This window comes from Pelophylax lessonae, assembly GCF_965119305.1.
Source record: "Pelophylax lessonae genome assembly, chromosome: 5".
NCBI lineage: Eukaryota > Metazoa > Chordata > Amphibia > Anura > Ranidae > Pelophylax > Pelophylax lessonae.
Genome location: NC_138772.1, coordinates 415,689,328 through 415,713,488, shown reverse-complemented (window position 1 = coordinate 415,713,488; position 24,161 = coordinate 415,689,328). Strand labels below are relative to the sequence as shown.

Below are 24,161 nucleotides of genomic sequence, written 5' to 3'. Positions count from 1 at the left end.
CATAGTAGAGTCAGTTCACCTAAACTTCGTTACGGTCACCTTGGCATGGAAGTTTGGTCACCCTGGCATAGCAGAGTCAGTTCACCTAAACTTCGTTACGGTCACCTTGGCATGGAAGAGTTTGGTCACCCTGGCATAGCAGAGTCAGTTCACCTAAACTTCGTTACGGTCACCTTGGCATGGAAGATTTTGGTCACCCTGGCATAGCAGAGTCAGTTCACCTAAACTTCGTTACGGTCACCTTGGCATGGAAGAGTTTGGTCACCCTGGTATAGTAGAGTCAGTTCACAGTCACCTTGAGTTCGGTCACCCTGGCATAGCAGAGTCAGTTCACCTAAACTACATTACGGTCACCTTGGCATGGAAGAGTTTGGTCACCCTGGCATAGTAGAGTCAGTTCACAGTCACCTTGAGTTCGGTCACCCTGGCATAGCAGAGTCAGTTCACCTAAACTACATTACGGTCACCCTGGTATGGCAGCAGGCTACGGTCACCTTGGTATGGCAGGGTCTGGTCACCTAAACTGCCTAACTGCTGTTCTCCATGTTTCAGGAAAATGTGCTCACAGCAGAGGCATGCCAAGGGGGTGGAGACCTGGGTGGAGAGCTGGGTGAAGAGTTGTGCTGTTTGAGCTGATCAGGAGCAACTAAACGCTTGTAAAACGCCTGTGAAACACCAAATATCACTTTACATTGAGGTCTATGGGACAAAACGCCTGTGATCTGCCCAAAAAGAAGCTCAAGTACTTTTTTGAGCCTTGGGCATTTTCTTTAGGGCGTCAAAATGCTCAGATGTGAACAGGGGTCATTGCAATGAATGGGATTTGTCATGTTGGGCGTTTTGAGAGCTGATCAGTGAGCAGAAAAACGCTCCAAAAACGCCTACATGCGAACGGAGCCTTAAGAATGGTGTTTTGAATAATTAGCTGCATATAACTAAATGTTTAAAGTTTGACTTTTCTTATTTTAAACAAACAGGCTTACATTCCAAGATAAGAAACATAGCTAGAAAAAAGTGCTTTTTATGCAAAACACATGGAAATTTTTTAGAAATGATTAGCTGTAAATATATATAAAACTGCAAGCTAAAACCTCAAAGCATTCCTACCAGGGCTCAATTATATTGGAGAAAGATGGATCACACAAGACAAATCTTGATGCCTAAAACAGTTGGGTCTTCAGATGTACATTTTTCAATTCTCAACAGCATAGATTTATCAACATGGTAAACAACGGGGTAAAATGCATATGCAGTCCAGATATGCAGAATATGCCTGTTGAGATGTTATGCACAGCTGGCTCATGCTAGCAAGCATCCCAGCCTGTGTTCACTATGGTGAAGTGAATGCAGGTTTGTATGTGTTGTAAATGGTACTGACAGTAATAAAATCCAACACAAGGACACCCAGAATCAGTACAAACCGGTTTGTCCTGCACTTCTATTCTGCAAGGCCACAAGCTGTTTTAATGCAGGAAGGCTTAGTATAGCACATTACTAGCAAAAAAAAAAATCCTGACTAACAGTGTTCTCATTAATGAGTTCCTCTTAAACCAAAAAGGCAACACTTGTACCTATTTAGTGTTCCATGGGCACTCAGCCTTTTCACCCAGCAGTAGATTCCCACAGCACAGGGAATGAGAGAAAGCCTTCAGCATCAGTCAGCTCACATATAATGGCCTGTGAAACACTGTGACTAATAATAAGGTTTGGCTACCTGGTAAGACGTGGACCCAAGAATGGAGGCTGTATCGCAGCCATAAACTCTAAAATTAGTGCCCAGCCTCCAGGAACCAAAACAAAACATTTTAGGCACAAAGTTTGTTTTCTCCATATCAGCCATAAACCCAGGAAGCCGCTCACAATGTGCATTTCCTGGTGACATCATTGTTACAACAGTAATATAACATTTTATAAACATTTCCTAAACAATTGACCCAAAATTAAAACTACATTACTATAAAATATGAAACACCATAGGCTAAAATTTGAAAGCATTAGGATGAAATGCATAATAGTTTAATAGGAAAGCACATTAGAAGGTCATTAGAGTTTGTACAAGCTATTCTAAACAATCAAAATTATACTCACCAAACCTTAGTATAAAAATTGTTAATGGTAATATAATTCATTATTTTCATTTGTAACTGTCGAATAATTTAAACCACTTTTTACCAGCTTTCAATCGCAAAAATAAATGAACAGGATGAGACAATTGACCACAAATAATTTATAGATTTAAATCTGTGATTGTGGAAGGCTGTATTGATCTGTTTCATGAGTTTTGCAATTAAAAGTTGGTTGAAAGTGGTTACAGTTACAAAAACAATGCCCCTGTTTATAGCCAATATAACATCAGGGGGAAATTCAGCTAAAAAATGACAATTTATGATCATTTAGATACAGGAACACCCCTTCATCAACACATAAAGAACACAGATTAATACATTTACATGAAAACGTTTCAAAATGCATCAAACTCTGGTCCTCCTTGAGAAAGGTCATAGGATGCTTGCAGCTGACTGACCAAAGCAGTCAAGAACTACCGTGTCGATACTTGCAAGAACATTACCCAGATTTGGATCTGTTTTTATACTGCCAGACTGGCAACAGCATATACATTCTACTTAAAAGGAAATAATACTGTAATCAGGAGTTCAGATTCACTTCATAACTTCGGATTATCTTTCGGTAAATCTAACGATGTTTAGCCTGTATACGAGATTTTTTTCAATTCTGATTTTATTGATATGCTCTAAAAATGTGTGTATAACTCCCTAATTTGTAATTTGCAGGTTTACTAATAAAACTCTGCCTCTAGTAACGTTTATTATCTAGTTATGAGTAATTATACATAGGAAATACTTTGATATGACTACTTTGTATTAGGTTGTGAGTATGGTACTAAGCACTTATCATGGCTGCCTGTTCGCCTATTTGCCTGTGCAAAAGTACAATTAATTCACAGTCACTAACCATGAATATGGTACACACAGAAAAGGTAAATGGGATCTAATCAACCGCAACAATTTAGCAAATGATTTGTGAAATGAACCCTTTACTTATGAATTTATGGTCAGGCTATATACAAATATTTATATGTTCTAAACAATAAGTAAATGTGCTTAAAAGAAAAACCCTCAATGATCTATAAAGCTGCAGGCACTGTGGAGCAATTTTAAAGCAGAGTATTAAACCCAAAAGCAAACACTACAGTCAGGTGCATAAATATTGGGACAATTCTAATCTTTTTGGCTCTATACACCACCACAATGGATTTGAAATGAAACAAACAAGATGTGCTTTGACTACAGACTTTCAGCTTTAATTTGAGGGTATTTACATCCAAATCAGGTGAACGGTGTAGGAATTACAACCATTTGTATATGTGCCTACCACTATTTAAGGGACCAAAAGTAATGGGACAGATTAACAATCATAAATCAAACTTTCACTTTTTAATCCTTTGCAGTCAATTACAGCCTGAAGTCTGGAACGCATAGACATCACCAGACGCTGGGTTTCATCCCTGGTGATGCTCTGCCAGGCCTCTACTGCAACTGTCTTCAGTTCTTGCTTGTTCTTGGGGCATTTTCCCTTCAATTTTGTCTTCAGCAAGTGAAATGCATGCTCAATCAGATTCAGGTCAGGTGATTGACTTGGCCATTGCATAACATTCCACTTCTTTCCCTTAAAAAAACTCTTTGGTTGCTTTTGCAGTATGCTTCGGGTCATTGTCCATCTTGCACTGTGAAGCGTCGTCCAATGATTTCTGAAGCATTTGGCTGAATATGAGCAGATAATATTGCCCGAAACACTTCAGAATTCATCCTGATGCTTTAGCCAGCAGTCACATCATAAATGAATACAAGAGAACCAGTTCCATTGGCAGCCATACATGCCCACGCCATGATACTACCACCACCATGCTTCACTGATGAGGTGGTATGCTTTGGATAATGAGCAGTTCCTTTCCTTCTCCATACTCTTCTCTTCCCATCACTCTGGTAAAAGTTGATCTTAGTCTCATCTGTCCATAGGATGTTGTTCCAGAACTGTGAAGGCTTTTTTAGATGTTGTTTGGCAAACTCTAACCTGGCCTTCTGTTTTTGAGGCTCACCAATGGTTTACATCTTGTGGTGAACCCTCTGTATTCACTTGGTGAAGTCTTCTCTTGGTTGTTGATTTTGACACACATACACCTACCTCCTGGAGAGTGGTCTTGATCTGGCCAACTGTTGTGAAGGGTGTTTTCTTCACCAGGGAAATAATTCTTCTGTCATCCACCACAGTTGTTTTCCGTAGTCTTCTGGTGTTGCTGAGCTCACCGGTGCGTTCTTTCTTTTTAAGGATGTTCCAAACAGTTGATTTGGCCACACCTAATGTTTTTTGCTATCTCTCTGATGGGTTTGTTTTGTTTTGTTTTTTTTCAGCCTAATGATGGCTTGCTTCACTGATAGTGACAGCTCTTTGGATCTCATATTGAGAGTTGACAGCAACAGATTCCAAATGGAAATAGCACACTTGAAATTAACTCTGGACCTTTTATCTGCTCCTTGTAAATGGGATAATGGGGGAATAACCCATACCTGGCCATCGAATAGCTGAGCAGCCAATTGTCCCATTACTTTTGGTCCCTTAAAAAGTTGGAGGCACATATACAAACTGTTGTCATTTCTACACCTTTCACCTGATTTGGATGTAAATACCCTCGAATTAAAGCTGAAAGTCTGCAGCTAAAGCACATATTGTTTGTTTCATTTCAAATACATTGTGGTGGTGTATAGAGCCAAAAAGATTAGAATTGTGTCGATGTCCCAATATTTATGGACCTGACTGTATATTAAAATGACTAAGTCTTAGATATGATGGCTGCATTGGTTTTCTTTTTTTAGGTTTTCTTTCATTTTGACCTGGTTATCTAGCCAGTATGTTTGTTTTGGGTGCTTACATACAGTGGGGAAAATAATAATTTGATCCCCTGCAGGATTTTGTAAGTTTGCTCACTGACAAAGAAATAAAGGGTCTATGATTGCGATCATAGGTGTATTTTAAATGATAGAGCCAGAATAGCACCCAAAAATCCAGAAAAAACACATGATACATAGGTTATAAATTGAGTTGCAGTTCAGTGAGTAAAATAAGCATTGGATCTCTAAGCAAAACATGACTTCATACGTGGTGGAGAAACCAGGGTAAGATGTTTATTGTAATAGATATAAAGTGCAGCGCCTAATGAGAATTCCTGTATACATATAGACATATTATGCAAAAACCATAGTGACATGGATTACAGCGCCTTTGATAACGTCTATGATGACTAAACGCGTCAGTCGTGTATAACGTACGCAAGCACGCTGCCGCCGCAGCCGTCTGGGATTTCCAATGTTGTATACATGCAAGTCATTTTGTGAGTACCTGTCCTACTTTCTAATAAAATTGATCTCTTGAACGTATTACACAATCGGATGCCTTCTGTTTTCCTCATGAGGTTCATGCCTGTTTTGTGACTGGTGAGGGAAGCTTATTTAGTACTAGCGCATTTACCTGCATTCCAGTCCCTGGATCCTGGTTCTGGAGAGGCTCTAGAGGCTGATGATTGATCTACTGATCCCTGCCACTGATGCCTGTTTGATGACTACAAGCTGACCTCTGATACACATGTCTCTTTTGCCTTTGTTCTGGTAAGAGTTCCTTGGCACTCACATTGCGGTGGTGGATATCAGTCTTAAGTGGGAGCGGTTTCCTGTCATCACTCCTCCTTCCCCTTCAGAGACTGCCTTATGATTTTTGAGCTTTATCATTTTTTATCCATCTATCCAGGCTGTGTCCATCATTGGACTTTATAATCCATGTCACTATGGTTTTTGCATAATATGTCTATATGTATATAGGAATTCTCATTAGGCGCTGCACTTTATATCTATTATTTTATCTATTGGATTTGTACCCCTATTGTGCTGGCTGCCGTACCTATTAGTGTTTAATATAGGCTGAGCATTCATTTGTTTGGTTTTAGACATTATATCGGTCCATCTGTTTATCCAGACTAGAGCAACTTTATCTACATTTATTTCCCTAAGATGTTTATTGTAGTTGGTTACAAGGTTTGCACACATCGAGGGACTTTGGTCCACTCTTTCCAGATCTTTTCGAAATCCTTAGGGTTTCTTGGCTGTCGCTTGGCAACTTAAAGTTTCAGCTCTCTCCCTAAATTTTTCAGAGGATTTAGGTCTACCATTTCTAAGGATTGGTAAATGGTAACATACAGTGGGTACGGAAAGTATTCAGACCCCCTTAAATTTTTCACTCTTTGTTATATTGCAGCCATTTGCTAAAATCATTTAGGTTCATTCTTCTTCCTCATGAATGTACACATAGCACCCCATACTGACAGAAAAACACAGAATTGTTGACATTGTTGCAGATTTATTAAAAAAGAAAAACTGAAATATCACATGGTCCTAAGTATTCAGACCCTTTGCTGTGACACTCATATATTTAACTCAGGTGCTTTCCATTTCTTCTGATCATCCTTGAGATGGTTCTACACCTTCATTTAAGTCCAGCTGTGTTTGATTATACTGATTGGACTTGATTAGGAAAGCCACACACCTGTCTATATAAGACCTTCCAGATCACAATGCATGTCAGAGCAAATGAGAATCATGAGGTCAAAGGAACTGCCTGAAGAGCTCAGAGACAGAATTGTGGCAAGGCACAGATCTGGCCAAGGTTACAAAAAGATTTCTGCTGCACTTAAGGTTCCTAAGAGCACAGTGGCCTCCATAATCCTCAAATGGAAGACGTTTGGGACGACCAGAACCCTTCCTAGAACTGGCCGTCCGGCCAAACTGAGCTATCGGGGGAGAAGAGCCTTGGTGAGAGAGGTAAAGAAGAACCCAAAGATCACTGTGGCTGAGCTCCAGAGATGCAGTCAGGAGATGGGAGAAAGTTGTAGAAAGTCAACCATCACTGCAGCCCTCCACCAGTCGGGGCTTTATGGCAGAGTGGCCCGACGGAAGCCTCTCCTCAGTGTAAGACACATGAAAGCCCGCATGGAGTTTGCTAAAAAACACCTGAAGGACTCCAAGATAGTGAGAAATAAGATTCTCTGGTCTGATGAGACCAAAATAGAACTTTTTGGCCTTAATTCTAAGCGGTATGTGTGGAGAAAACCAGGCACTGCTCACCTGTCCAATACAGTCCCAACAGTGAAGCATGGTGGTGGCAGCATCATGCTGTGGGGGTGTTTTTCAGCTGCAGGGACAGGACGACTGGTTGCAATCGAGGGAAAGATGAATGCGGCCAAGTACAGGGATATCCTGGACAAAAACCTTCTCCAGAGTGCTCTGGACCTCAGACTGGGCCGAAGGTTTACCTTCCAACAAGACAATGACCCTAAGCACACAGCTAAAATAACGAAGGAGTGGCTTCACAACAACTCCGTGACTGTTCTTGAATGGCCCAGCCAGAGCCCTGACTTAAACCCAATTGAGCATCTCTGGAGAGACCTAAAAATGGCTGTCCACCAACGTTTACCATCCAACCTGACAGAACTGGAGAGGATCTGCAAGGAGGAATGGCAGAGGATCCCCAAATCCAGGTGTGAAAGACTTGTTGCATCTTTCCCAAAAAGACTCCTGGCTGTATTAGATCAAAAGGGGACTTCTACTAAATACTGAGCAAAGGGTCTGAATACTTAGGACCATGTGATATTTCAGTTTTTCTTTTTTAATAAATCTGCAACAATGTCAACAATTCTGTGTTTTTCTGTCAGTATGGGGTGCTATGTGTACATTCATGAGGAAGAAGAATGAACCTAAATGATTTTAGCAAATGGCTGCAATATAACAAAGAGTGAAAAATTTAAGGGGGTCTGAATACTTTCCGTACCCACTGTATATTTGTTTTGGCTTGCTGGTAAAATACCACTTTAGATTTCCTGCAGAAGCATTAAAGCTTTTTCAAGCAGCAGCTCAGTTTCCCTCTCCCAGCAGTGACGTGGCAGCCTTCCAATCTTTAATGTAAACACACAGCATCTACTCTGGGAAAGAAAGCAGGAGGAGCTAAGCTGCTATTATAAAACAAAAAAATTGCTGTAGTTCTGCTTAATGTCTTGGCTTAAAAATGCTGAGGAGTTTCCCAAAAAAAAAAAAAAAAACTCAAGTCAAAAGTAGCGAATAGAATCAGAATATTTTGACTAGACAAAAGAGATGCAGGTAAATAAAACAATTTATTAAAATTCTTATCAGGGAACTTATCACAGGCATTTGTGTACTATAGTGCTAACTAGATATAACATAATGGAAATAAAATAAAGGAATGCTTCTAGCAGATGTTAAATGTCTCCTCTTTTTCCTCTCACCATTGCATCCCATTCACTGTCTTCTGATGCTCAAGCCAAATGCATACTTTGTGCTTGACATTTAGGGGACACACTAATTTATTACTGCTTAAGTACCAGAACAAAAGGATTGTATTAGACCCAGGCCAGGACAAACACTCAAGTCATAAAAAACAAATCAACAATTGCATTTTTTTAATATGGCACAAAAAATGTTTAATGTATTTGGGTATTAAAAATGAACAAAACCCTATTGTACTTTGTTTTTTCAGAAAAATGAACAAACAAAACAAGGGATCACCAGCAGAATAACTTGTTTATGGAAAAAAAAAAAACTGTGAAATGCTGGAAGTTTAGCTGCTACGAGCTTCACTCAACTGTATTTTTTTTCTTTAATTTTTAAATTTCTAGTGGAAGCTTTAAATAATCACTGCCTGGTATAATATAAAATGTATTCTAGTGCAGTCTAATTTTACTCCAATACTTTTAGAAATATCAGAAATAACAGAATTTTTGACTTACCGTAAAATCCCTTTCTCTGAAGTTCATTGACAGACGCAGCTCCATATTCTTCTTAACCATTGGGTTATGCTGCCCCCTACAGGAGTAGGACACTAGGCAGGAAAAGTCTTTACCGCATCATGGGGCAGTCCCTGGGTGTATACACTCACTCACTCTGCTATAGGCATTACGTTTTGTTGCAAGCAGTGTCAGAAGAAAAAAGCCCCAACCCAACTCATATAGAGTGGCGGGTGCTGCGTCAGTCAGTGAACTTCAGAGAAAAGGATTTTACAGTAAGTCAAAAATCCAGTTTTCTCTATCGTTCATTGACAGACGCAACTTCATATTCTTCTTAACCATTGGGACATCCCAAAGCAGTATTAACATGAGGGGTGGGAAAACAACGCAGAAAGGAACGTAATTCCCAAAGGCTAAACTTAGCCACCCAGGTAACATGAAGCTCAACCAGGAACAACTGGAGCTCTCCTAGAAACAACATACACCCTTAAAGAGACTAAATTCTCTCTTAAACAGCTGCCTGCAAAACCTTGCGGCCAAATGAAGCATCCGAGGAAGCCAACACATCTACTTTGTAGAATTTTGTGAACGTGTACACAGACAACCAAGTTGTCGCTTTGCAAACTTGTATTACTGACGCCCGGTGACGAAAAGCCCAAGAAACATTCATCGCTCTAGTAGAATGCGCCTTCACAGGGAAAGGTGGAACCTGACCCTTAAGTGAATAAGCCTGTACTACTGTCTGCCTGATCCATCTGCATATGGTCGCAGGAGACGCAGCCAATCCCTTCCGAGGTCCTTCCGTAAGGACAAAAAGAGAGTCTGATTTCCTGAAAGACTCAGTAGCCGCCAGGTAAACCCTAATTCCCCGAACCATATCCAAAGAATGTAAAGCAATTTCTTTAGAATGCTTGGGCTTAGGACAAAGTAAAGGCAGCACAATTCAAATGGAAATCAGAGACCACCTTAGGAAGAAAAGACTGATTCGGTCGAAGTACCACTTTATCTCTGTGGACCACCAGATAGGGTGAACGGCAGGACAGCCCCGCCAATTCAGATACTCGGCCCGCAGAGGTAATAGCTACCAAAAAGGCTACCTTCTGTGACAGTGTAAGCAGAGGAATCTCCCTAATGATTTCAAAGGGAGGTTTCTGAAAGAGTGACAGTACCAAATCAAGATCCCACGGAGGTAACGGGGACCGTATCGGAGGAGCCATATGGTGAACTCCCTGGATAAAGATGTGAATCAAAGAATGCGTAGCTAAAGGGCGTTGAAAAAAAAAAACCTGGCCCTTAATGGTACCCAATGCCAACCGTTGCTCAACCCCTCTCTGGAAGAAAGACAATATTCTAGCCACTGAAAATGAACGTGGATGCACCTTAATCGATTCACCCCATGAAATATTCAGGATTCAAGACATGATCATTCAAGGAATTGTCCTGGGAACTGTCCAGCATTCCAGGAAAACTCAGCAAGAAGAGAAATTGCCTGACACATCAGAGGATCCAGGCTCAAATCCAGGCTCTGACAAGTTGCTTTCATACATATTACAAGCTGCTGTAATATTGTATATCTTCTAGATACTTTTATCCAACATTAGTCTCTGCAAGGTGTTGCACTGGAATAGTTTTTTTTAGATTTTTCAATTAATAAACATTTTTATATAGCCTATATCGGATCTGTATGTTTGTTATGGATTGCAGTTGTGTTTTGTAGACACCTCAATACATTTTTGGGTTTTTGGCAACAATTAGTTTTATTTCCTGGCATGTATACAATTATGGTTTTCCAGCATGTACCTCCTGTCGAACAGACTGCTGTATACACTGATTGAAAGTCAGCCGATTCCTGCTAGCCTATTTTTGGACACTGTGTAGCCAGCTTTATTCAGACAATAGACCTTAAAACAACATTTAAAAAATCTTGATAAACAGGCACAGTATGTTAAATAATTACCAATTAGTTTGGTGCCAACATAAATCGTGCAATTCGGGCAATAGATTATTTCTGCTGTTAAAGTAATACTTTGGCCCCCCTATTAGAAAAAAAACATGTGCTACAGCATTTATTTATAAGCCATCTGCACTTCAATATTTCCTATAAAGTCACAAAAATACCTATTGATCCTACCAGTGAAATTAACCTAATGCCGCTTTCTGTGAGGGCGTGGCAACAATGCTGCACTGCTCCTGAATTCACAGCCACTCTCCAGCAGATGTCCTCTGACGAAACGCGTAGGGCGGGTCCATTGCGTCATACGTCACTTCCGGTTTCAAAACAGCATCTGACCGCGGAACGCGGAAGCTTCCCGGGAGACCGCAACTGATCGCTATCAGCCTACACCGTGAGTGTGTCTATGCTTTTTTCTACTGCCGCTTATTTTACTTCACAAATGGGGTTCCCTTTTTCTTATGTTACATGACATCAACTGGCAATACTTGTTCGCCGTGGAGAAGGAACCCTCATGACTGTGCTTACCTAATCCAGGAAATACTACCAAACAGGTCGTATTGGAGTTGCGACATCTAGTGGCCACGCTAGTGTATGCAACCTTCATTCATTATTTTTTCCACAGTGGGATTTTCTTTCTTTCACTTGCCTCACTGGCACCTTCTACAAGCAATATTATAATTTCACACTGGCACACTACCCAGTGGCACTATTTATTTGTCTTTTATTGCACTAAATTCATTTAATTTATTTATTTATTGCACTAAATCCATTTAATCTATTTATTGATTGGAATAAAAATTTCATCACTATCTTTTCAGCGTATTTATTTATTTATTTGAAACTTGCACACGAGCACCTTCTCACAGTGGTCACAAAGAAATATCCTTGTTCACAAAAGGATTATTCAATTTTACATGTGCACTATTTATTTATATTTAATTTTATTCACTGTTTTCCCAATCATTCACACTATGGCACATATATTTTAAAGTGACAAGGTGTCACTTAGAGGTAGCGCCGGGGCAACTTCTCTTGCACTTTCAATTATCTTAACCCCTCTGGGTTTTGTTGCTGGCAGCTTACACCTGTATATTATATATTATCTACACACTTCCATAGCGCTGGTCACCCTTGTCTTTCTATTACCCCCCAAAAATGCCCAGGATCCCTAAACACCCGCTTGCAAATCTTTGCAGCCCCAACTAGCATTGGAAGATGCAAACACATCAACTTCGTAAATGTGTGCACAGACGACCAGACCAGATCGCCACTTTGCACACTTGAGAAACGGATGCCTGATGTCCGAACACCCAGGAGACGCTTTCCGTCCTGGTGGAGTGCGCCGTAACAGGCAAGAGAGGTTCCCTGCCCTTAATTGCATAGGCTTGCACAATTGTCTGCCCAATTCAATGGGAAATGGTGGCAGGTGAGGCTGCCAAGCCCCTCTTTGGACCATCAGCCAGCACAAAGAATTGGACCTCCGAAAAGCAACCGTCACGAAAGGGTACACGCGAATTGCACGAACCACCTCCTTAGGGTGTGACGGCTGAGGACACGAGAGAAGGAAGGACAATGTCTTCAAGTGGAAATCTGACACCACCTTCAGCAGGAAGGAGGAGGGAGGCCGAAGCACCACCTTGTCCTTGTGTAGAACCAGATAAGACGGCTTACAAAACAAAGCCGCCAACTCCAAAACCCTCCGAGCTGAAGTGACGGCTACCAGGAAAGCAACTTTCTGAGAAAGCATAAGCAAGGGAATATCCCACATGCTCACCAAGGGAGGCTGCTGAAGAACAGACAGCACCAAATTCAAGTTCCACGGTGGCAAAGGGGATATAAGTTCTCCAGGTGTGATGATAAATCTTCCGGGAAATAAACTTACGAGCCTTTAGCATAGTTGGGATCACCCCGCCAGACAATCCCCTGTCCTTTAAAACCTGGCTTTCAAAACCCACGCCATCAAAGCCAGCAACGGTAAAGCACGGTGGAAGACTGGCACTTGAGATAGCAGGTCCTCTCGAAGAGGTAGCTGCCAGGGAGCGCCAACCACCAACCACACCACATCTGCATACCACAGATGGCAATGCCAGTCCGGAGCCACCAGGATGAGCAGGATCCTTTCGGCCTCTATCCTGAGTAACAGACAAGGAATCAATCTGAGGTGTGGGAAGCCATAGATGAGACTGTACAGATCCCATGGTGCCACTAGCGCATCTATCGCATCCGCCAGGGGATACGGCGATCTTGCCACAAATCTTGGAACCTTTAGTTTGAGACGAGGCACCATAAAATCCATGTCTGGTGTCCCCCATCGAAGGGAGAGCTGATGGAAATAATAAAAAGGAGTAACAGCGCTAAAGGTGATAAATTAAATTAAGCAGCAACTTCAAGTGTGACCACACCCTTTCGGAATTATATATAGAAAAGTCACGCTCAGTGATATAGTACTAAATAATGTCCAAAAATCATCAAGTGAAAAAGTTCAAATCAAAATGAATGTCCAAATATAATGAAGAAAAGTGAAGAAATGGTGTCAATCCAAATTCCCCCTTGGTAATATGCTTACCAAAACACAGTGTAACAAAGGCCCAGGATCCTAAACAACGATCTTGATGTTGTTGGTAGATATCCGTGATAAACCTCTCAAGATGTGGATCAGATTGGATATAAAACTTGCTTATATGGACAAATAGCACTCCACCCAGCACTCAGGTACAATGACACCTCCAAGCCTCTTACCAGATGAAGAACTTGTTAAAGCATTGATGTCCTGAGGTAAATAGACAATGAGATCCCCACAGATTGTATAGGATACTGGATGGATAAGATCGCCTATATAAAAGATGCAAAGAAAACGTTGTATCAGCCGCCGGCTGGACGGCTCCGCACATCTGCACTCGGACGCTACCGGAAATGACGTCAGCACGCCGTGACTTAACGTTGTTTCGTCATAGATGACGTTTTCAAAGGTGCTGATGGAAAACCTCCTGGGGCAGGGACCACTCACTCTGATCCAGTATCTGATGGCTGAGATAATCTGCTTACCAGTTTTCGCCCCTTAGAAGATGTACTGTGGACAGAGCCGGAACTAACTTTTCCGCTCATCTCAGGTTGTGAGATGCCTCCAGAGCCACTGCTGCACTTCCTGTGCACCCCTGATGATTGACATACACCACTGCAGGGGCGCTGTTCAACTGGATCGGGGTCAGTAGATCATGAGGGTGATCCGTCCAATGAGACAGCGACAACCACCCATTAAGCTGCCATGAGGATAACGGGGGTTAGGGGACCCTGCAGGACAGACCACCCCAGGGAGTACCCGTGCCCCACACCGCGTTCAGGGATGGAGGGGGCAATTCTACTTACCAGCTGAAGCATGCAGGTAAAGCTCCCATGACAAATCCTTCTCTCCACCCATGTGTGGGGCTGTCGGCCAAGGGTAATACTGTAACTATAAGCGCCTGATTATATGTGTCCCTGTGAGACGTTTAACTTGCTGGCAGCCCCGGTCCAGGATGAAGCATAGTCATGGCTGACCGAGCGCAGAGTTAGTAGTCAAGCTGGGGTTACCACTGGATCTAGATTATCCAGCCTGTCGCCCAGCCTGACTTTTATAGAAAATCTCCACAGGAAAAAATCCCAGGAACAAGAAAAAGAAAAAGAAAAAGAAATCCATAGGACCACAAGTCCCAGCATAAAAAAAAACAAAACATGTCCATACTCCTGACACTAGGCAGAATGACTGAAGGCCTTTAACAGAGAGGGGGTTTTATACCCAGAGAGGACTGCCAATAGGAGGTGCCGAGATTTTTCTGCCTAGAGTCCTACTCCTGTAGGTAGGGCTATAAAACTGTTCGATCATGGATAAAGCAGCTGTGTCTGACAATGAACGCAAGATAAAAATAAATGCTGTGGGATATGGCCATCAGCATGGTCACTGCTAATTTGACAAATCTTGTAGCTTGTCATTTAGAACACCTAGTTCTGCCCATTGCTTTCTGGATTGAAGCACTGTCACTGAAACCCTCCCAACTCTGGGCTGCAATATCCGGGGAGGGAAGCGTGTGCGACTTAGACGGAGGGTTTGGCTCAGTCAAGGAAGGTAAAGAGATTTTTTTCTTTGCCCTATGAGGCTTCACATAGTAACTGGATTCGGTCCTTTATTGTTACTAGTTTGACAGGTCCTTTGTTGTTACTAGTTTGCCAAAGGAGTTCAACATTTTTTAATCACACAACTACCGAAAATACACAGCTGTGTTTTAATGGTTTAGCATTAAAAAGTGGAACTATAAACCTGGGACCCAATGTATAACCAACTTCAGCACAATTTTCAATCTTCTTCAACTACCTATATGAATTACTGAAGAAGTTCTATGGTCTCACAGGTTACAATAGGCAATAAACACATATAGTATATAACTTGCTCAAAGCAGTGTTTGAGAAATTTCCTGCTGTATAGTTTTGCAGTAGGAAAGTGTTTTTAATGTTGCCTGTATAAAAGCTGGGGAAACCTAGTCGTATTTTGTGCCCTGGTGGCCACTGGCCAAGAGCACATCTGTTCCAGTGACTAATATTATTGAACTATTATTGGTGGAATGTTTCTTTCAAGTAGAACTATACTGTAGGCAAAACTATTTTTTTAGTTTTGAATAGAGAACCAAAAAAATGATGAGTTTTTTTTCCGCCATCTGTTTCCCATTGTGGAGATTTACCTTCACTTCCTGTCCAAAAGCCAAAGAGGAACTGAGAGGAAATCCCTAAAAAATAAGGAAATTCCTTGGAGACCAAAGTCACTTAAACTAGTGTCCGCATTGGAAGATTTCCCCTTAATTACTTTTCTGGGGATAACCCAAAACTTGGGATTTTCTTTTACTTTCACTTTCAATGATATTGGTAAACAGAACAAACAGAGAGAGTAAATTACTAACTTATATGGGGACACCACGTTTAGAGATTTTTGTAAAAGACATTGAATGAATTCTATTAGGAAAGCTATATCCTATTATTGCCAGGATATGGAAAAATTGTAATAATAATGTCAATAATCATAAAATGTCACAGCAGTAGTCTACTGCACTTTATAAGTTTGTTGTTCACTCACCAAGGTGGGTAGATGTGGATGATGTCATTCAGCTTTGGCTTAAGTTGTTCTGCGGTTTGTCTTGAAAACAGAACTTTCAGCTTTGTTGCATCTTTATGGTGATTTATAGTGGGGTTGTCTCCGTTCTGTTGGTCTGTTAATGTCTGACAGCCTGCAATCCATACTGCACATTCCTCATGAATGTCAATCAACTTTAGAAGAAGCGTCCCCGATTTATCTCCTTCAAACAAAATATAAAGGAGATCGTCACCAAAGTACTATTATAAATTAATAAAAAAAATACACCTTGGAGCCCAGAAACTTTCTAACAGTAGCCAGGGCATAGAACCATTTTTTTTTTATGTAACTGGTCATGAGGCAAACCTTTCTGTAAATGCAATTATGCCTTTCTGTCAAGCTGATCCTCTGTTAAACCTCTGGCCTACTGTACGTGCTCATTACAGTTCAGTTTGGACAGGTTGGAACTTCTGTCAACTTTTAACACCCTCTGAGTCCACACTAGACAGATTTTCCAAAATTTCATGTAAGAATGGAAATTGATTGGAAATCTACCCAACAGGGACACAGAGGCAAACATTTTTTGGAGAATGAAGTATAATCAGAACTCCTGACAATGTTTTTATTGCTTTCTGTGCTTTCCTGTCCCAGTGACAACTTTCCTGTCTCAAGTGCATCCCCTCCTTTCTTATGTGGGCATGACAGGCACAGGAAGTGAGGGAAAAATCTTCTCTGGGATCACGAATAGATGCAAAAACTCACCTGTCAAGCTTCATAAAGAAATGATTAACGTTTAACCCCTTGCTGACCGGGCCATAGCCGAATGACGGCTACAGCGCGGTTGCCTTATTCTGGAAAGACATACAATGACGTCCTCCCAGCATCTCGCTTTCCGCGCGCCCCCACGGAAGTGTCCGTGCTTGCTGGGTCTCGGCGCATCACGAATTGTGGTAAAGGGCAAATGACAGCGGTTATTTACCACGTGATCGCTCCGTCCAATGACGGAACGATCACTTGTCAACAAACCGGCGCATGTCTGGTTCAGCTCTCTCCTCACACCCTGTACACAACGATCGGTACAGTGTGCGAGGAGAGAGTGTGCAGCTGCACTCATCCCCTGCCTCCTCCATACGTCAAGCATGCCTTATCCGTACCTCATCCATGCCTCATCCGTGCCACATCCATGCCACCTCAGTGCTCATCTGCTGCTCATCCATGCCACATTTGTGCTCATCCATGCCACATCAGTGCTCATCCATGCCATGTCCATGGTCATCCATGCCACATCTGTGCTCATCAGTGCTCATCCGTGCCACATCAGTGATCATCCGTGCAACATCCACACCACATCAGCGCTCACCCTCGCCACATCAGTGCCCACCCATGCCACCTCAGTGCTCATCCGTGGCTCATCTATGCCACATCAGTGCTCATACATGCCACGTCAGTGCTCATCTGTGCCACGTCCATGCCAAATCAGTGCTCATCCATGCCATGTCAGTGCTCATCTGTGCCACATCCATGCCACGTCGGTGCTCATCCGTGCCACGTCAATGCTCATCCGTGCCACATCAGTGGTCAGCCGTGCCTCATCCATGCCAGTGCTCAGCTGTGCTTCATCCACGCCACGTCAGCACTCATCCATGCCACGTCAGTGCTCATCCGTGTGACATCAATGTCACATCCGTGCTCATCCGTTCACCATCCATGCCATATCAGTGCTCATCCGCGCCACATCCATGCCATGTCAGCGCTCATCCGTGTCACATCAATGCCACATCTGTGCCACATCAGTGCTCATTCGTGCCCCCATCCATGCCACGTCAGTGCTCATCCGTGCCACATCAGTGCTCATCCGTGCCTCATCCATGCCATGTCAGTCCTCATCCTTGCCTCATCAGTGCTCATTCCTGCCACATCAATGCCACCTCAGCGCTCATCCGTGCCACGTCAGTGCTCATCGGTGTCACATCAGTGATCATCCATGCCCCATCCATGCCACGTCAGTGCTCATCCGTGTCACATCAATGCCATATCTGTGCCACATCAGTGCTCATCCGTGCCCCCATCCATGCCACGTCAGTGCTCATCCGTGCCACATCCATGCCATGTCAGTGTTCATCTGTGCCACATCCATGCCACATCAGTGCTCATCCGTGCCACATCCATGCCACGTCAGTGCTCTTCCGTGCCACATCAGTGCTCATCCATGCTCTTCTGTGCCACATCTGTGCCACATCAGTGCTCATCTGTACCACTACAGTGCTTATTAGCACTGTACAGTGCCTCACAAAATTGTAATGGGAAGTCTGGAAATAACAGTGCTCCAATGTTGGGCCTCTGTATGTGGCTAAGCTGTGTAAAAGTGTCACACATGTGGTATCGCCATACTTAGGAGTAGCAGAAGGTATTTTGGGTTGTCATTTTTGCGATGTACATGCTATGTGTTAGAAATATCTTATATATGAACAACTTCATGTAAAAAACAAAATGCCTTTTCATTTTCTTTCCACATTTTCCAAAAACTTGTGGGAAAAAATTGTTCAAAAGACACATAATGGCTCCTAGATTATGTGTTTGGGTGTTTGCTTTCCAAAAGGGGGTCACTTTGTGGGCGTTTCCATTGTCCTGGTACTTCAGGGCCTTCAAAGTGTGATAGGCAGTCAGGAAATTATATGTGTAATTTTTGCTCCTAGAACACCTGGAGGTGCTACTTGGATGTTGGACCTTTGTATGTGATCAGGCTTTGGAAAAGTCCCACACATGTGGTATTGCCATACTCAGGAGGAGTAGCAGAATGTATTTTGGGGTGTAGTTGCAAGTATGCCTATACAGTGTGTGAGAAATAACTTGGTCCTCATTTTGCAAAGAATTGTGGAAGAAAATTACAACTTCAAAAAATTCACCATGCCTCTTACTAAATACCTTGGAATGTCTGCTTTCCAAAAATGGGTAATTTAGAGGGTATTTGTACTTTACTGGCTTGTTAGGGTCTCAAGAAATGAGATAGGCCATCAGTACACCAGGTGTGATCAATTTTCAATGATTCAAATGCTAGTAGAGCCTGAACACATAGGGACTGGACACAGTTGACTAGCAGCCATTACCACTGCAGGCAGACTGTACTAGGACAGTATTTACAGTATCTCACAAAAGCGAGTACACCCCTCACATTTTTGTAAATATATTATATTTTTTCATGTGACAACACTGAAGAAATTACACTTTGCTACAATGTAAAGTAGTGAGTGTACAGCTTGTATAACAGTGTAAATTTGCTGTCCCCTCAAAATAACTTAACACACAGCCATTAAACACTTTACGTCCAGCCGCCACAGATTTACTGCGGCAGGCTGGCTCTCCCAGGCAAAGAGCCGTACATGTACAGCACTTGCCTAGGAGGAGCTAGGGAGCGATCGCACGCTGCCGGAGGCGGTGAAGCCAGTGCATGTGACAGGCAGCTGCCACTAACAGAGAAGGACGGACGGCTGATGTAAACACAGCCGTCCGTACTTCTCCCTGAATTGATCACAGATGTCATGTGATCCTGCTATATAGGATCACATGTCTCTGTGATGACTTCACAAGCCACACCCCCCCCAGTTAGAATCACCCCCTTAGGGTCACATTTAACCCCTTGATCCCTAGTACTGTTAACCCCTTCCCTGCCAGTGTCATTTTTACAGTAACATAGCATATTTTTAGCACTAATTACTGTAGTAATGTCACTGGTACCCCCAAAAGTGTAAAAAATGTCGGTCAGGGGTCCGATCTGTCTGCCACAATGTCACAGTGCTGAAAAAAATCGCAGATTGCAGCCATTACTAGTAAAAAAAACAAAAACAATAAAAATTACCTAAATCTTTTGCGCAAACCAATCAAAATACGCTTATTGCGATTTTTTTACCAAAAATATGTAGCAGAAAACAAATTGGCCTAAAATGTTAAAAAATTTTGATTTTTACATTTTTTTTTGAGAATCGTATAAAAGAATGTAAAAAATATTGTTTTTTTTTTTTTCAAAATTGTCGCTTATTTTTTGTTTATAGCGCAAAAAATAAAAATCGCCATGGTGATTAAATACCACCAGAAGAAAGCTCTATTTGTGGGAAAAAAGGACGTCAATTTTGTTTGGGTACAGCGTCGCACGACCGCGCAATTGTCCGTTAAAGTCACGCAGTGCCAAATCGCAAAATAGGGCCTTGGTCATTGAGTAACAAAATCCTCCGCTCTGAAAGTGGTTAATACCTAAACCGCTGGCAACAAAAGTGAGTACACCCCTAAGTGAAAATGTCCAAATTGGGCCCAAAGTGTCAATATTTTGTGTGGCCACCATTATTTTCCAGCACTGCCTTAACCCTCTTGGGCATGGAGTTCACCAGAGCTTCACAGGATGCCACTGGAGTCCTCTTCCACTCCATGACGACATCACGGAGCTGGTGAATGTTAGAGACCTTGCGCTCCTCCACCTTCCATTTGAGGATGCCCCACAGATGCTTAATAGGGTTTAGGTCTGGAGACATGCTTGGCAGTCCATCACCTTTACCCTCAACTTCTTTAGCAAGGCAGAGGTCATCTTGGAGGTGTGTTTGGGGTCGTTATCATGTTGGAATACCGCCCTGCGGCCCAGTCTCTGAATGGAGGAAGATCATGCTCTGCTTCAGTATGTCACAGTACATGTTGAAATTCATGGTTTCCTCAATGAACTGTAGCTCCCCAGTGCCGGCAGCACTCATGCAGTCCCAGACCATGGCACACCCACCACCATGCTTGACTGTAGGCAAGACACACTTGTCTTTGTACTCCTCACCTGGTTGACGCCACACACATTTGACACCATTTGAAACAAAAAAGTTTATCTTGGTTTCATCAGCCCGCAGGACATGGTTCCAGTAATCCATGTCCTTAGTCTGCTTGTCTTCAGCAAATGGATTGCAGGCTTTCTTGTGCATCATATTTCCTTCTGGGACAACAGCCATGCAGACCAATTTGATGCAGTGTGCGGCGTATGGTCCAATCGCTGACAGGCTGACCCCCCACCCCTTCAACCTCTGCAGCAATGCTGGCAGCACTCATACCTCCATTTCCCAAAGACAACCTTTGGATATGACGCTGAGCACGTGCACTCAACTTCTTTGGTCGACCATGGAGAGGCCGGTTCTGAGTAGAACCTGTCCTGGTAAACCGATGTATGGTCTTGACCACGGTGCTGCAGCTCAGTTTCAGGGTCTTGGCAATCTTCTTATAGCCTAGGCCATATTTATGTAGAGCAACAATTCTTTTTTTCAGATCTTCAGAGTTCTTTGCTTTAAAATGCCATGTTGAACTTCCAGTGACCAGTATGAGAGAGTGAGAGCGATAACACCAAATTTAACACACCTGCTCCCCATTCAAACCTGAGATCTTGTAACACTAATGAGTCACATGACACCTGGGAGAAAAAATGGCTAATTGGGCCCGATTTGGACATTTGCCTTAGGGGTGTACTCACTTTTGTTGCCAGTGGTTTAGACATTAATGGCTGTGTATTGAGTTATTTTGAGGGGACAGCAAATTTACACTGTTATACAAGCTGTACACTCGCTACTTTACATTGTAGCAAAGTGTTATTTATTTAGTGTTGTCACATGAAAAGATATAATAAAATATTTACAAAAATGTGAGGGGTGTACTCACTTTTGGGAGATACTGTATATGCATCATCATAAAGGCTGGGCCCAAACACTAGCTAACTGAAGAACTAGGGCAAAGGACTGTCTTTAGATAAGCTGTGCCACAAGGACTTCATTTATAGGCTATGGTAAGGTATAGCACTGCAGTAGACCTAGGTCTTATTATAGTCATTTCTAGAGTGTACTCTAGCACTATAGTATATTGATTGCAGGAAAATTATTACAACACTGTTCATTACTGTAGTTAAATTAGATCTATGCCTATATTTTATACAGACTGGTAGGTTATCAGGTATAGATCAATTCAACTATATTGAGCTCCACACCAAACTGCTACAAGCTCGTGATCACATGAGCTAGTTATTTGTGGTTGATCTAATTCTCAATTTGCTCATTTATGAATATATTGCCATTTACTTTAACACACATCAATATACTAAATTCTGTTTTACTAATCGGTTGGTGTCTACTTCCTGATATTGTGTTATAGATTGTGTGCAGAGTATCTATCTTTGTGCTCTCAGCAGCATTGCAATTTCTTTCTGCCTAATTTTATGTGTCAGAGGGGCTGAGGTTGTCTACAGAGTCGAGGAAAGAACAGAGAACCACAAGTGGCTCCTCCAGAGGTAGTGCTACAAAAGAATACACAGCATTCTAAAAATGGATAAGGGGTACACAACACTATTGCTGCCCTTTTTGAGAGCTGTAGTGAGTGTAAAGTACAGCACTAGTAAATTACATATACAAGTGTCCTGGATTTTAGAGTAAAGCAGAGGCAACTTTTTGAAAAATAATTACAATAATAATTTAAATAATTAAAATGTCTGACTAGGATTTCGCTTTTATTTCGCTTTAATGAAGATATATCATTAAAGTGTTTGTAAAGGTTGTACACGATCACTGCCAAGTTACATAGTATACTTTTGATAATCAAAACATATCAGAGCAAAGGGATAACCCTCCAAGGCAGATCATACATCCCTATGACCCTCATGTCCCCGCCCCCCCCCTAACCGTTTCTACTCTGGCTATTTGGGACTAATTACATAAGCGATTTTCTTGGGACTACAACTCACCTCTTATGCCCCTCCTGGACCATTAATTTTTCCTTCCTGGCTCTATGGATCTTGGATTCAAACTGTGGAAAACTGACTCTCCCCTACTGCTGCATCATATCCTTAAAGACCAACAACTTAAACCTTTGCAGGACACCCTGGGTTCATGACCACCTACCCCCTTGAACAGGTGGAGATATCATCAGCTATCAAGATTCCTGCGATCCCTTCCTCTGCCCTTACGTAGCCTAGCAGATCTCAACCCAGTGGTATCCATCCTCCACCTCAAGCAACCCATTTTGCATGCAATCTCCCTATTCTACAAAGCACTCCTGGCCTTACATTATCCTGATTGCCCGGCTTATATGCTCAAATGGGAACAAGACTCGGATGCACCCCTCACTGAGTCTCAAAAGACCTTAATTCTACGACTTGCGCTGACATCCTCCATATCCACCAGAACTGCGGAAGTTAACTACAAACTCTTGACCAGATGGCATCATACTCCATCTAAACTACACGCGATGTTCCCGGCGAACTACCCCCCCCCCCCCCCCGATGCTGGAGGAACTGTGGGCTTACAGCTACCCATTCCCACATTTGGTGGAACTGACCCTTATCCGCCAGTACTGGAAAGACATCCTCCATCATATCACCCCTTTGACCAATTGTCAGTTCTATTCCACTGCACACTTGAACCAGTTGGCTCATAGAGACAGTCTATTATTCCGCACCTCCTAAACGCTGCTAAAGCCCTGATTCCTACATTCTGGTGTCGACCAGAAATTCCTTCTGGATCCAAAAAGGTTTACTCGATCGCCCTACTAGAGGAACTGACTTACATCTCGAGAGGCAAAATGGTTTAAAACTACAAAATCTGGGCCACCTGGTTGCAGTTCAAAGACTCGCCCCTATTTGCTCAGTCCCTAAACCCCCTACATGAGCACCTGTCTATAGTGATTCTTCAATATGTTCATACATTTCTGTACCGCATGATGCACATTGTGTAATTTAGAGTGAAGTTGCAAACTCTCGACGCCCCCTTTTCTTAATTTTTACCTCTCTCTTTCTACTTCTTTCTCCTCTATTCTCCTCTCCTCTTTTTTCCTAACTACTTCTATCTTTCATCCCTTCCTTCTGCCCCCTCTCCTTTTAATTCATAAAATGCCCCACTTTCTTGCTGACTTTTACTACCAATTGGTTATGACTGCCTCAGGCTTACATGTTTTCTCTAACGGGAATGTTGCTTCGTCTATACAGTTGTTATTCTGTTATTGGGTTCCCATGTTTTCTTACTATTAACATATCTTTTGTATGTGTGTGTTTTTTTTTCATGACTGTTTTCTCAATAAACATATATTAAACAAAAAGGCAGATTATACATTTACATATAAAACTTACCTAAAGGTATTTTGCAATCAGACCCAGATTGATGCCTCCAAAACGTAATTGCGGATCTTTCTCTGTTCTGCAGCCGATTGAGTCTTTCAGCTAGGCCTCCCCTACAGAGTTAGCAAAG

General features: G+C 42.3%; 1 protein-coding gene across 1 annotated transcript in view; it reads right to left on the bottom strand.

Moving 5' to 3' along the window:
• Nucleotides 1-24,161, bottom strand: part of SPIDR (scaffold protein involved in DNA repair) — a 1,142,289-nt gene that overhangs the window by 707,054 nt on the left and 411,074 nt on the right. Inside the window, exons 7-8 of the mRNA XM_082258691.1 lie at nt 24,044-24,144; nt 15,919-16,138 (exon numbers count right to left, since the gene is read on the bottom strand). Of these exons, the coding sequence (XP_082114817.1) occupies nt 15,919-16,138; nt 24,044-24,144 (321 nt within the window). The remainder of the gene's footprint in view (nt 1-15,918; nt 16,139-24,043; nt 24,145-24,161) is intronic.